The following is a 14,872-nucleotide window of genomic DNA, read 5'->3' on the forward strand; positions in this document are numbered from 1 at the left end:
ACTGGGGTCTAGCCTGGCTTTCATGCTTGACCAAATGGTGAGATCATAGGAAAATAGTTGATTTCTCCAAGCAAATCACCTTTTTGTTCATTTTCACTTTCAGAGCCCCTTTAAAAACACATGAGTTTGAGATGTGCGCCGCACAAAAATCTCTCTTGCCATTGACTTATTAGCCTTATTAGCATATGCTGCTCCATCAGTCATTATCTAGGCCACATCATGGGGTATAAGTCACTGGAGCCAATGGTGTAAGTGGGTGAAGCCAATGGAGGATATGGGTAGAGTCAAGAAAGTGGGTGGTGGCCTCCTACGAAAACATTTGAGCACCTGCATTTCTTATTGTACAAATTAAGAACTTCTTGACACGAGGTTCACAAGTACCTAATTACATAATGACAAGCTCCAATACCAGCATGTTATTTGTCGTTTTTTTTTTTTACTTTTGTGACGCAAGACAGTTGATACCACCACCATTTAGCGTCCATTTAGCCCACGCATGTGATCTTTCAATGTTTTATTTTCGTAGACGTTATAATTGAAATATTTATTAATTTGTCTATGCAATGTTTCTTGCAACTTAACATTTAGCAACTATTCAGAGAATCTTACAGACCATACGTAGAGTTTTTTTTTACTGTCTACTCTACATTGACATTTTCCATGACAAACGCAATTCTAAAATGCGAAATTCCTGGGTGTTGATGTATTAAAGGAAAGTAGTGTTGTGTTCGGAATGAGCAGATTCCACACCTGTCAAGGACAGTATAACGCAATGAGCATCAGCATGGCATCAATTCCCAAAACACTTCAAGGCCAAGAATATCTTGTAATGAGATAGTACCGGTTAACATAATGTGCATAATTAATCACCTGTATTATTAGGGAATGTGCCAATTATTTTAAATATAAGTATTAGGGCGAAGCATATATATAGAAACTTAAATATACATTATGTTTCTCTCCTGCGATTTCACACTGATTCCGAACCCCCAGAGGTGACGTCTTATTCCAGTATATACAAAGGAACACCTCTGTCTGAAAGGTGATTCCAATGTAAGGGCCAATCACGCGCCATCTTTGGAGAAAAACACAATCAAAGGGACTTCACACATTTGGGAGCGAGTTGCAAGAGCAGGTAATATATTTTAGTTTTTTCAAAGATGTTGGTTAAACCTGTTTACTATGATAAATAAACATCCACACTAAAGCTGGCCCAATTAGAAAGAGAAGTGCATTGCAGTGCGACGTTTTGGGTTATTTTAGGGGCTATTTTACAAGGAAAGCATTCATGCATGCATGGATTAACTAGGTTGAGCTGGTTTTGGTGCTACGTTTGCACAGCCCAAAAACAACAAAACACTGACTGGTTGTTACAAAATTGAATTAGCACTGGTGCAACCTGTGCAATCTGGCCATCAGATGTCCAACAACTATATGGGCCTCAATAAAGATAAATAAAGACACGAACTAATAAACATTCTAAACCTCTTTATATAGATTTTGTTTGATTGGAAACAGCCTCTAACCCAAAAAAGATGAGAATATTGTTAATACGACATTTCCTGGTATCACGTGATCTAGAACATTTATGTACAGTGCTGCATATTTAGGAGCCCCGTTATGTCGCTCTTTCAACGCACAACGTGGTGCAAGAGCGACGCAACTCAAAAAATGAGATTTATGAAGCAATGTAAGGCCACTTTGCGTGGCCCTTAGTCAGGGCCGGTCCTAGGATTTGTGGGGCCCCGGGCAGAATAGGAACCTGCGAGGCCCCTATAATTTGCATAAGATTTAACCTGACAGGAAGTTTCCTCATAGGGTCAGGAAATAGGCCCAGCACAAAAATAAAAGTGGCCCCCATTAGTGAATTAGTTAGCTAGAAAAGTGTCAAAATTAGGGCAGTTTTTAACTTGTAAAGACATGCTGTTTACGTTTTTTGTAAGGTATGAGAGATTGCATAATTTGATTTTGCTGCAGGCAATGTTTGTTTTAATATCATGAAAATCAACATTAAAAACATGTTCATCTGACCATAAAGCAGGCAAACAAACAGCCCAAAAAACAGGTCAAATACTAACCTGGCAGATTGGACCATTACACACTGCCTGATTGCCCTAATGTCCAACCCGGCCACTGTGTTATACAATTATTGTGCTGATACAGGATCATTGTTCTTGTAGGTAAAGTAAAGGACATGAATATAGGGTCCGGTAGGGGCCTGTTTCAGTATTTTAATTTACCACCAGGTAAAGACTCGAGGGACCTAGCACACTGAAAGCCCTAGTCCAGCCAATTTTACATTCTGATTGTGCTACTCTTCCTGCACCTCTTGTCTGGCTGCTATCACACCTATCTGCTCCCCCCGCCCCCTCTCACTTGATTCCGTATTTCGCACCCCTTTCATTTACTCTGTGCTCCCTTTCCCTAGTCCTGGATGAGCTGAGCTGTTTTCAGTGTGAGGCGCCGTCAGGGGCAGGGCGCACTTCACAGGTGATGGCTCTTGAATGACCTGTCTAATCGCTGCTATCCTCATGCAGATGCAGCGATTAGGCCAAGGCAGGCAGATATTGATTAAATCCCTTGGGCCTCCTGGGCCTCCTGGGCCCCCTGGGCCTCCAAACTCTGAAGCATTTGAAAGCGCGAGGCCCCCTGACTGCGAGGCCCTGGGCCGCTGCCCACGCTGCCCATGCCTAGCGCCGGCCCTGCCCTTAGTGGCTTCTTCATAAATCTCGAATAAAGAAACGTTGCACTAATCCCTGCGTTGACTAAACTCTGTGTCAGGGAGGCGTTATTGGATGTTGTGTGAATGTTCCAGATTTACCAGAAGTGGCACACCTGGGAATCACAAATACGTATGCCTCCCCTGGTTAGTAAATCTGGGATTGCGTAAAATCACTACATCTTCCAACAGATGACCTATGAGAAGAAATATCTTTATTCCTCCTTGTCTTTTTCTGTTTCAATGTGAAAGAGAAAAATGCCTCAGGTGATTGTTTTTGTGCAGGAAGGTGCACAAAAATAATCCACCTTACAACACAGGCACCCTTGTACCTTGGTGCAAGGGTGGCTGTGCTGCTGCTAGGGAGCCAAAACGGCGCCAGCGCAGGAGAAAAGGCAGGAATGCAATGTATTCTTATTAACTATGGCGCATTCCTCCCTTTTCTCTCTTATTCGGTGCAGCACAACAAGGTGACTTGCTGCACTGTGCTGCATTGTGTGGCAAACTCATAAATCTTACCTAATGTGCATTTTGCATAATGAAATAAAGCGCTCTTGCAACGTCTAATCTTTTCACTAATAGTCATTGTTGCATGTAGCTGGGGCTTTCATGTTTTGCTTTTGGAAATGTCTAATACTTTTTTGAGCAGTGTGAGCACCAATACCTAGTGTTTGATTTGTTCAAAGTATTTCAGGATTTATAAGGTGCATCTAATTGAAACTGCTGTCCTTTCCCCCCCAATTCCCTTTGTGTAAACGATTCTGGTACGTTAAGTCCGGTCCTAAACACAACATGGACCTTGGGAACAAGCAAGCTTGAGAGAACATATTGTTGGACGAAGAATGACTTTCCTGATGACCGTACTGCTCCTCTTGGTGCAGGCTGCTGTCTACGTCACCAGCCGTGCAGGCTGCAAGCTCTCCAGCCAGGCCCTGCAAGCTTACTCCAAGGAAGGAGATGTAATGTTTGGTGCCCTGGTGCCGGTGCATGCAGAAATGATCTTTCCAACAATGAGCTTCACAGACTCGCCAACTGACAAATATTGTGACAAGTAAGTGGCACACGTAAAACGCACACAAATATTACAAATGCTAGTGAGGTTTTATTTATTTATTTACATTTTGTTTAAAAAGTAATATTTTTAAAATAACAAATATATGTGTTTGATACAATTTTTGAAAAACATTAAGTTTGAATAGTTAATGTACTGCAATATTTTAGTTTATTATTTCCAGGTTAAAAATAATGATCTTAAATTATTTTACAATGATACTTTGCATTACAAAATTTGTATTTTTTAATGGATAAACTGTTTAATTTTACCTATATTCTCCTATGAGGGGGAACTTCGCCAAGGTGGTGAAGAGCTGAACCTATGTAGGAAGAGTTACTAGTGGTAACTTTACACTCATAAATTCGCTCTTAGATTTTTCTACCCGCTTAATTGACGAGATGAAGAAATCTTCACTGGTTAAAAGCGTAAAAGTGTAGATTTATAACGGGGTAGATTTACTCCCAAGTATATTTACTCACGCAAATTTACCTTGTGAATAGATATCAGTATGTGTCAGCTGCATGTCTGGTTGGAAAGAGGGGAACACTTTACTTGGCAAACAAGGGTAAAATCTAGGCATGCAAGAAGTACATTTAGAACATAATGACCTTGCAGGCCTACTCATAATTCAGTGTACCTCAAGGTAAATAAAATCAGAATTTAGGACTATAATACTGCAATGGGACAAAATGTTCTTTTTCTTGTACTTAATATCCCAACCTCAATTATTTTTAGACAAACTGATTTAAAATAGTTGACTTCTTCCACTGTTGCAGATGCTTGGTGAGCTGCACTTGTGTTTTACAAATCAAGTAAAGCAAATGCACATACCATTAGTTTTGAGTTCTTCACTAACTCATCATAGTTCTTGCAAATGCAAAAGATATGAATAATGTGCTTAAGTATTGGGCCTTTTTTTACCAGCCCACTTCATCCATAGCTCAGTTGTTGTGTCTTTCACCTTTTTTCGTCCACCCACTATAGCATATAGTATGGAACAATGGGTCAGCCAACTTTAGCCATTAGCTGACTGTATTGTGAGAGACGGCATTTCACAAGGAGCACATCCACACAAAAAGTAGTGCCCTTAGATGCCAGTGACTACTTAAGTTCCAGCGGCTACTATGGCAATGTGGGCTTTATGAGACCATGAAATATTTTGGAATTTGTCAATGGCATTTTTGTGAATGATGAGCACCTAGCTGCTTCCCTAACAATCACCATGGAAAACAAAATAAGCATTGACAAAGCCATAAGGCTGTGAGCCAATGCCAGACCTATTGACTTTACAAATGTTTGTTAAGAAGTTTAATTGAAGTAAAGGAGTAAATGATGGGGGTGGTTCAATCAATCAATCTGGGGATTTAAAACACGCTACTCACCCGTGAGGGTCTCAAGGCACTGCAGGGGGGCAGACCTGGTCAGCCGAAGAGCCAGGTCTTGAGGCTCTTCCTGAAGGTGCTCAGAGTTGGGGAGTGTCTGATGTTGACTGGGAGCTTGTTTCAGGTTTTGGCTTCGATGTAGGAGAAGGCTCTTCCACCCGTTCTTAGTTGAGATACTGACTAGGACTACATGCCTCCTGCTCATGATTAGGCCTGTCTGTAATTTTCAATACACAATCAAACTTTCGCTTAGATCTCACAGATGGCTCAATTTCCCGTTTTCCTTATATAAATGTCAGTTGTACAACTTTCTCTCACACAAAACGCAGTTGTAGCAGAAAAGACTTGTGGGAAATATGAAAGATGAGTGCAGCATTCACCGTGCATGCAATGTTCACTATGCAGCTTATAGAAACTGGATGGCTCAAAAATGGGTATACCTTGACGCTGGTAGCTCAGATGCCTTTTGTATTAAAGTGCATACCTTACATATGGTTACCTGGCGATTAACTAGGCAGTGAACAATCACAGGTGAAAGTTGTGTGAGATCATTTACACTCACAAACAGATGGTGAAAAAGGCGATCTTGTGATAGAAAGCCTAGCAGCGCTCCTGTTTTTCACATGTCCACCTTTGTACACTTACCATAAAATGGTAGTTCTCATAATAATAAGCATGTACCGCTAAACAAAATCTACCAAGCTTTTCCCAAACCATTGGTAATTCTGCGAAGGAGTACATTATCTTCAGACATCAAGCATGAAAAAACAGAGCAGCAAAGAGCCACCCTCTGTCTTTATGAACTATGCAGGCTGCAGTGCTGTTATTTAAATAGCACATTTTTTTCAAACTCTAGGGGCAGATTTACTCACCTTTCATACAACACAACTCAGAAAGGCAACTTGCTGCACTGAGTTTGGTGAAAGGGAAAGAGCAGAAATGCGCCATATCTGCTCTCCCCCAGCGCTGGCTCACTTCAGCTTCAGACTGCCTAGCACCAACGCAGGCACCCTTCCACTGTGGCGCATGGATAGTATTGTTTTGTGCAGCAAGTGCTACCTTCCTGCACAAAAATAATCCTTAGACACATGTTCCTCTTTCTATGTGTGCTGAAGAATGAAGCATGCATAGAGAGCAGAAATAATGAAGAGAAGGTTTTTCTTCCAGTTAAGTCTCTCTTGTGTAGGCTCACCATTTTAGTGGCAACCCAGGTTAACTTCCTTTTGTTAATGTGGCTTTGCATCAAAATACATGGATGGATGCATCTGAATGCCCATGCACTTACTCAAAGGTGCTGCGTTTAGTTCTGTTTTTGTTACAAAGCTATGCAAGGCTTCACAAATTTGCCCTTGCGTGGGTTTGTAAATCTTGACTGTCATTTTGTGTCATGGCTGCACAAAAAAAGTGTTGCAGCCAAAATGCTAAATGTTAGTAAATCCAAACCCAAGTGTACAGCTCCCTTCTCCAGCTATGAGTGGGCACAGAACAGAATGATGATAGGCACTAGGACTTAAATGAGCTTTCCAGTGTGCACTGCGTTGTCATTAGGAAGAAGTAATTGATTATCTTGCAGGTTCTATGTCTAGGAGCAGCACTGGAAGCAGTGCTTAATTTAAGCTGAAGGTTTCTGGTGCTCCGCACCGGCACTTAATTGTCAACATTGGTACATATGACAGTCTTACTACAACAAAAGGTATCCAGGAGTCACAACCAAGTGTTTTTACTCTAGACTGACCACCATACGACTTATAGATTAGATTGTGAATTAAATACATATGAAAAAACCATTCAACTACTCATATACTCAGCATGCAACCAAGGTAGGAATTTTTCCCATCAGTTGCCGTTCTGTACCACCACTATCACATCATTTGGGTCCTCCTTACCCAGGAGTTAGTACAAGAAAACAGTCACACTGTGTAGAACGTGAGGACTGTGTGAGTGAGGAGACTGATGTTATTCGTTTCGCTAGGTGGTATCGGTATGGTGTTGAAGTGATATTTACAACTGAAAGAAAGCAGTGCAGTGAAAAAGAGAGGTAGTGAGTAAAATTAGGTGGAACTGAGTAGAATAAGTGTTTTATTGATTTCTCTCAGACCCCCAAATCTAAAAACAATGACAAATGACAAATTGTCACGGGTTCGAGCACGGGTATTATTTTGAAATAATTGCCTCACTGCGCCGTATAATCTTTTTTAATGTGAATAACTGTCATGGCTCTGAACCTCGGAGTTCTTTAATAAATCCATTCAGGTGACTAGCTTAAAATCACAATCACTAAGTACACTTGGCTTCACTCAGCCGTTAATAAGCACTAAGTCACGTCTATTCTTCGCAATAGCACAACTTAGTGTGTCAGTCACTTGCGGGTTTGCCAATATGAAATGAAATGAATTCATGCCTAGTATTCTCAAATTCTAATGGAACCTCTCTGTTTTTGTTTTCCTCCCCAAAAATGTCTTTCTTCCCTTTTATAATTCTTTCGTCATTATGTAACGTACCATAGAGGCTATGCTATTTTAGAAATGTTCTCAAGACAAACATGAAGTAATGGTTTTTGTCCTGATGATGATGCTTGTATTCCTAAGTTGCATCGAAACGTCGTCGACCTTAAAGCACCATATGTTTTTTATAAAGTCATAAAACGTCTTTAACAATGGTTTGCTAAGAAAATGAATCAAAGTCTGTAAAACTGAATACGAGTACAGACCGCCTTGTGTGCCTTTACATAATTTGCTTTCACTTGTTTTGTCTTGTCCTTTGTGGGTCACAGGCTGTGGCCACTTCTGTATAAAATGTTTACTATATGAACCAGTAAAAAATATTTAATTAATAAATTCCTGTCCGGCTGGACAAAGGTCATACATACTATTTAGTATATGTCTATTATTTGCATGATCCTAATATACTAGGGTCCTCTGTCTTGTGTAATAGATTAGCCAAATTGGGTGACCAGGAAGTCAGCTGACCACCATTGATGTGCTAAAATGCATTTATTAATTTCAAGATAACTTTCATAGTCAATTAAAGAGGTTCGATGGTTCAATATATAGGCTTCAGACTTCGCCACGTAAGTTTTAACTTACACCATAGAAATTCAGCAGGCTGAATCAGCCTTTTATTTTTCTGAGGTACATAAACATATTTTTAACTGAGGTGTGGATTAGTAACTTCATAAACGGAAGTGACAAGTCATAAGTCTGTCATAACAAGTGCTATATAAATGGGTAACATTTTGCAAGAAACACGTCACTAATGGCAACAGATAAAACGGTTTTTGGCTGGCCCTAAATGTAAACTTTAATCCATTCTGGAAGTGCCCTCTTAATTCCATAATGTTGCTGCTGTAAATGAGCCCCTTGAAATTTTGGGTGTTAATTCTCAATATGCTATTGGGATGACCACTTTCTTTAAAGTCACTGCAGGTGCTTCTTCCAGTCAGGTTACCATAATGCATTCTGGGCATTGTATTTTTGCAATTAGAATAATACATAATTTATAGAAGAAATATTTCGGACCAGAGACAGCAACATTAATGAATTGGAATGAGGTAATCAGCCTATGTGCTGTGTAAGATGGTATGTTTATATTGTGATCATTATAGGTGGGAGTTTAGGTAGTAGGTATCTGTACAGCATGTAGTCAGAGAAGAAGGCATTCACATTTCTTTCTTCAGCTGTCCACCTTAACACTAACAACAAGATGCTACTGTAGCATAAACATTTTTACAGTGATATAAACTTACTTTTGAAGGACAAATTCCTACTTCTAAAGAAAAAATTCGCCGAATATTTTAAACTAGGCCTAAATATGCAGGGCTGGCCTTATAAGGTCAGGTGGTACTTTTGGATTGAGAGTTATAATTCTATTTGAATAAGTTAGCTACCCAAATAGCGTTCTCCAGTGCTAGTGGAAGAAGCCAGTTCAGTCCCAGCAGCACTCCTTGCCAGCTTAGAACAGCCAAGTCTTCAGATGTTTGTGGAATACAGCCTCTGTCTGGCTTAAGAGGAGGTGGAGGAAGTTCCATAATATAGGTGCTAGATATCTGAAGGAACGACTTACCTGACTGACACAACAAATCTGCAGTAAGTACCTGAGCCGGTCTGAGCTTAGTAGAGTGCATGGATCTGAAAGGACAACAAACATTTGCATTGCAGTAGGTCTCGCATTTTTTTAGAGTTAGCACTATTGGTATTGTAATGTAAATGTTTTTAACTTATGTGTTTTGAAGTGAATTGGATGTTTGTGATGGCAATTGTGTGTTTTTGTAATGTATCTAAAAAGAAGCCCATTTAAACGGAACCTTTGTATTTATTAAAATAAAAAAATAAAACCTTCACCCCAATGGAGCATCTTGGCACGGATGTATGACGTTACAACGCATGCTTTTACCACACTGCTGTTACAACGCCAGTTTTACAACGCAAACCTTTACAACGCATAGTGCTTTGGGGTGCTGGATAGTGAATAGTTTAATTTACTATTCCAACTCCAGTCCCTGTGGACACTAGGGAAGGTGTTGGATAGTAAATTAAATCTATTCCCTATCCTAGAGCGCCCCCCAGCGCAATGAGTTGTAATGGTTTTCATTGTAAAACCTGCGTTGTAATAGCACTACGTTGTAAAAGTTTCGTTGTAAAAGTTTCGTTGTAAAGGATGTTTCCCTCTTGGCACAATATAAAAGCCATTTGTTGTTATCCCATTCAATGGTACCCATTTTACTGAAAGGTGAGAGGACACTACAGGATTCAAACCTGTGACCTCAGGGTAAAACACTAATGATGGATGCAGGTATATTCAGTCGATTTAGTGGCCAAGCCCCTGTGAACATGCAGACCCATCAAAAAACAAAATAAAGGTACCTGGACAAAAAAACGCCCCACTTCTAAGAAGTGCAGCTAGTTAGACCAGAGCATTTGCGGGGTCCAGAGAGGGTCAGAAACTGACCCATTTTATCAGTAAAGGAGTGCTCTTCATGTGGGAATGCAATGGGTCCAGTCCTTCAGCAGAGCTCGTGTCGCTACTCCACGCTTAAGAGCCATAGAGTCTATTTCATGCCTCTGTTAGTAGGAACCGGCAACAGGTAACACTAGAAGGGAACAGTGGTGGACGTGAGGGAAAAGAAGTAGGGGAACTGTGGGCAGAGAATCAGAGGGATGGGAATAACCCAAGGATTGGGTCAGCGGGCGGAGTCAGAGGTGTGGCCAGAATGCACAAAACATCCCAAATGTTTAGTACTTGTTTGGCATTTCACTGACCAGTTACAGCATATCATGTTATTTATTTCAACCACTGGAAAAACCTAATTATTTAAGGTTTACTATTGACATTAAAATATATTCACAAAGTGGGATATGTTTCCAATCACAGAATGTTCAAAATACGCTTAAAAATGGAAGCACAAGCCATTTGTTTTTGAGCCACGGAGATTGTGTCATCTGCACTTCTTTTTTCCACAAGAGCAGTTCAAACATGAATAGCAAAATATGCTGCTTTGCAAATGTTTTCTATATAATAATGGCTTTGCCATATTTGACTAAGCATGGGCGAATTTTGCGAATCTCGCGTTCGCGAATTTTGCGGATTTGCGAACTCGCAATCCGCAAAATCCGCGAATTCTCGCGAATTTGCGGATTTTTTTTTTTTGTGTTTGCGCGGGTTTCTGCCAGTTCGCGAGGGTTTTGTACAATGTCGCAAATTGCGAACTTACCTGTCGGGTCGCAAGTTTCGCGAACTTGTTGTTTCTACGTGTCCAGCCTGTTTGGGACACTCTTCTTCATCACTGCCACTCTCTGTCACCACTGCCACTCTCTGACTACTCATGCCACCCTCTGGCCCACCCATGCCACCCTCTGTTTCATCACAGCACCCTCTGGTTGTCCAGTCAGTGTACATTATTGTGGCAACGCAAGCACACCTTCCCTGCCTCAAGTGACCTGAATTAATTTGGGGCTGATTAATGTGTCACAGAATATTTTTTTAGCTGGCACCTGCTTCCTTAGTGCTTCCTGATTAGTGATCTTTTGCACTTGCTAAGTGCTTTCATTGTTGCAAAATTAGTTACAACACCTGCCCTGCCCCAACTGACAATAATGAATTAGGGGCTGATTAATGGATTTGAACTTCCAGCCTGGCTCCTGCTTGTCTCCCTTAGCTGTAATTCAGGACCTTTGTGGCATATGTGTAACTATTCTGAGGTTCAGAGCGGGGTCACATAATAGTTGCAACTGGCAACTGAACTCTGGAGGGGCCCCTCAGGAAGCACTACAGGAAATGGCTACTAATGATGAGCCTGAACTTTTGAACCTGGTAAGTAGTTTCAGTTTTGCTAAGATCGTATTTCTGCAATTTTGCACTTATTCGTGGGGCGCAAAGTTGTACTGGGAAGCCGCGAACTCACGCGAACAGTGCGAACAGTGCGAGCAAAATCCGCTGCTCGCGGATTTGCGGATTTTGCGGGAGATTCGCAAATCTCGCGGATTGCGAATTTACCGAAAATCCGCAAAATCCGCGAGCGAAACGGATTTTCCGCCCATGCTTATATTTGACACATAACACAACATCTGCTACATAATCTGACAATTTTAACTTATACATTTTTTGTAGCTGAAACAGATCAAAAGTTACAAAAAATGTGACTTGTGTTGCTGTGAATGGGCCAGCCCTCTGCAAAGGTTGACTGATCACCTTTCCCACTGCTGTATTTGTATGCTACACTGGAACTAATAAGGCAAAATCTTTCCAGAGACTGTTAGCAAGTGTAAATTGTCAAAATAATAAAGTGTCAGAAATTTCACTGCATTACGCTGCAGCCTTTTTTTTTGTTACCTAATTTAGTCAACACTGCAGCATAATTTAGTCCTCCTTTGCTGCATAATTCTAGTGTCCCCAAAGCAGGCAACACATGTTAAACGTGCTTGTGCATGAAGCAGACAGACTGTGAAGTTTGCAAACTTAGTTTGGTGTGCTTGCAAATCCTTCATTGCTGATCTCTGGTGAGTTGCAGCTACTACTGCTGAAACAAGGCCAATGGAGGTGCCAATGGGTGAGGCGGTTCGGCCTCAAGAGCAGGGCCTGCTGAAGCGCTGGTGGCGCCCTGTGAATTAATGTTTGTTGGTGCCCCCCAATGAACCCCTTCCCCACAGATTCCCTCACTACCACGCTTTAACAGTTCCCCCTCAAGTATCCATACCTACACTCTTTCTCAGATGCATTTAATTTGATTTACATCGCCGCTTATACCAATGTAGGGTATCAGAGCACTTTACATCACTCATTACACAGAGACAATCAATTATACATGTGTAAATCTCTGTATAGGAAAGATTTCATAAGACAAAGGTCTACAAGGTGTAGGAGACACATGACAACCATAGTAGTAGCCAATATAGTTTAATAGTAAATGGTCTGCAGAAAAACAAACTGAGAATTGCGATTCTCCTATTAACATGACCAGAGAATCTGGATTTCATTAAAGACACGGAGGCTGACATTATGCATTATCCTTTAATAAGCAACTCATAGAGTTAACAGTGAACAAGGGATGTATCCAGGATATGATCTGCCTCTTTTAAAAGAATCGCAGCAGGAAAGAACTTTACAAACGGAGAGATCCAAGAAGAGCTTGAAGAACATCGTGGAGCAAACTCAAGTAACTCAAAGGAAAGCTTCTCAATGGATAGCCGGTTAAACAGAATTGCCTGAAAGAATGAAATGATTAAAGAATAAAGAGCCTAGAGAGCAATAAAACCTCATCACAATCAGAAAGATAACAGAAGCATAGGCATAATAAAAGATTAACAACAATTGAAGTAATCGAAAAATTCAATATCATAAAGACACATCAAAAGTTGTAAAAGGGAGGAGGGAGGGATAATGTCAGCCTCCGTGTCTTTAATGAAATCCAGATTCTATGGTCATGTTAATAGGAGAATCGCAATTTCATTACAAGACCGGAGGCTACATTATGCATGTTCGTAGCCCTGAAGGACAACATCAGACATATGCTCGATAGGCTTGCAATAATGACGAGCAAAGGTGTTAGCATTTGACCAGTCAGCAGCTTTCAGGATATCATCCAACTTACCACCTGACCAGAAGGATTTACTGGCCATAGCTCCTCTAATAGAATGTGCTTGAAATTTAGAGAGGTCGATACCAGCAAGACTCATGGTAGACTTAACCCGTCTAGCTATAGAGGTGGAAGAAACAGGTTTAAAAGGTTTCACAAAAGAAACTAAAAGTTGATTTGCATCGTTAGGTCGTAGGAGAGACATCCTAGCGTCATACTCTTTCATACAAGCAACCACACAAAGTTTAGGGAAAGTGTCAAAACGAGGATAAAAGATAAAATCTGACATGGTTTTAGTCCTTCTTAGTAATTCAAACTTGACACCAAAAATATCATAACATCTATTAGAAATGTCTAAGCTTTTGATGTCAGATACTCTTCTACAGGAGACTAGACACAAGAGAGTGGCGAGTTTGAAGGAGAGACATTTTCTAGTAAGGGAAGAGTTATCTGGCCAATAACAAAAAAGGTCTAAAATACATTTGACATCCCAAAGGGTCTGATACTTAGGTCTAGGAGGTCTCCTTAGTCTTATACCCTTGAGGACTCTACAAATAATAGGATTTTTACCTACCGATTTACCGTTGATAGGGGAATGGCCTGCGGAGATTGCGGATCTAAAACAATTAATAGAACGATAAGAGAGGCCTCTATCAAATTGTTCGACCAGAAAATTTACGATATTGACGACAGGAGTCTCCACGGGATCGAGACTCCTTTCCAGGCACCAATGAAACCATTTCTTCCAAATGTTGTTATACCTAAGGTGTGTTCCTGGTGCCCAAGATTCTCCGAGAAGAGAGAGAGCTGTCGATGAAAGTCCAGACAATTTGTTAGATTGCCTGACACTTTCCAAGCAAGAAGGTTCAAATTCCTCTCAAGAATAAGACCATGATCTTCCCCGTCTGCGTTTGAGACCAGGCCTGGAGAGGCTGGGATCAGAAAGGGAATGTCGCATGCTAGTTCCAGGGCTGTCGGGAACCAAGCTTGGGACAGCCAAAAAGGAGTAATTAGAATCAGAAGGCATTGTTCCAATCTGACTTTCTGGTGGACCCTCTGAATCATGGCGAAAGGGGGAAAGGCATAACCCAGGAAGTGAGACCATGGTTGGAGAAAGGCGTTCACAGCAAGGGCGCCCGGGTCTGGCATCCAACTGAAGTAGTTGGGAAGCTGGAAGGTAAGCCTGCTTTCAAATAAGTCCACGTCTATGGGACCCAAAAGTGGAAGAGGGTATTGAATACGTTCACATCGAGTTTCCAGTCTGAGAAGTCTAGAAGGAATCTTGAATTCCAGTCTGCAGAAATGTTCGATTTCCCTGGAAGATATTCCGCCCTGAGGGAAATTTTGTGTTCCAGACAGAACATCCAAAGTTTCCTGGCAAGATTGGAGAGATCTGCAGATTTCGTTCCTCCAAGACGATTGATATAGGCTACAGCAGAAATGTTGTCCATTTTCAGAACAACAGACCTCCCTTGAATGGAGTGTTTGAAGCTCATAAGAGCGTATAAACCAGCTGTCAATTCCAGAAAGTTTATGTGTTGAGAAGATTCCGTCAGGGTAAAAAGAATTTAAAACGTAATACCATGGTTGGGGGTTCTCTTTAATAATCAGAATTGATTTCCATCTGAATGAACATCTTTTGCAAC

General features: G+C 41.0%; 1 protein-coding gene across 1 annotated transcript in view; it reads left to right on the forward strand.

The window, feature by feature from the left end:
• Positions 1-3,561: 3,561 nt before the first annotated feature.
• LOC147705851 (extracellular calcium-sensing receptor-like) overlaps positions 3,562-14,872 on the forward strand; it is a 210,446-nt gene continuing 199,135 nt past the window's right edge. The window contains exon 1 of the mRNA XM_086928989.1: positions 3,562-3,770. Within this exon, the coding sequence (XP_086785115.1) occupies positions 3,562-3,770 (209 nt within the window). The remainder of the gene's footprint in view (positions 3,771-14,872) is intronic.

Source organism: Lissotriton vulgaris, chromosome 7 (genome assembly GCF_964263255.1).
Source record: "Lissotriton vulgaris chromosome 7, aLisVul1.2, whole genome shotgun sequence".
Lineage (NCBI taxonomy): Eukaryota > Metazoa > Chordata > Amphibia > Caudata > Salamandridae > Lissotriton > Lissotriton vulgaris.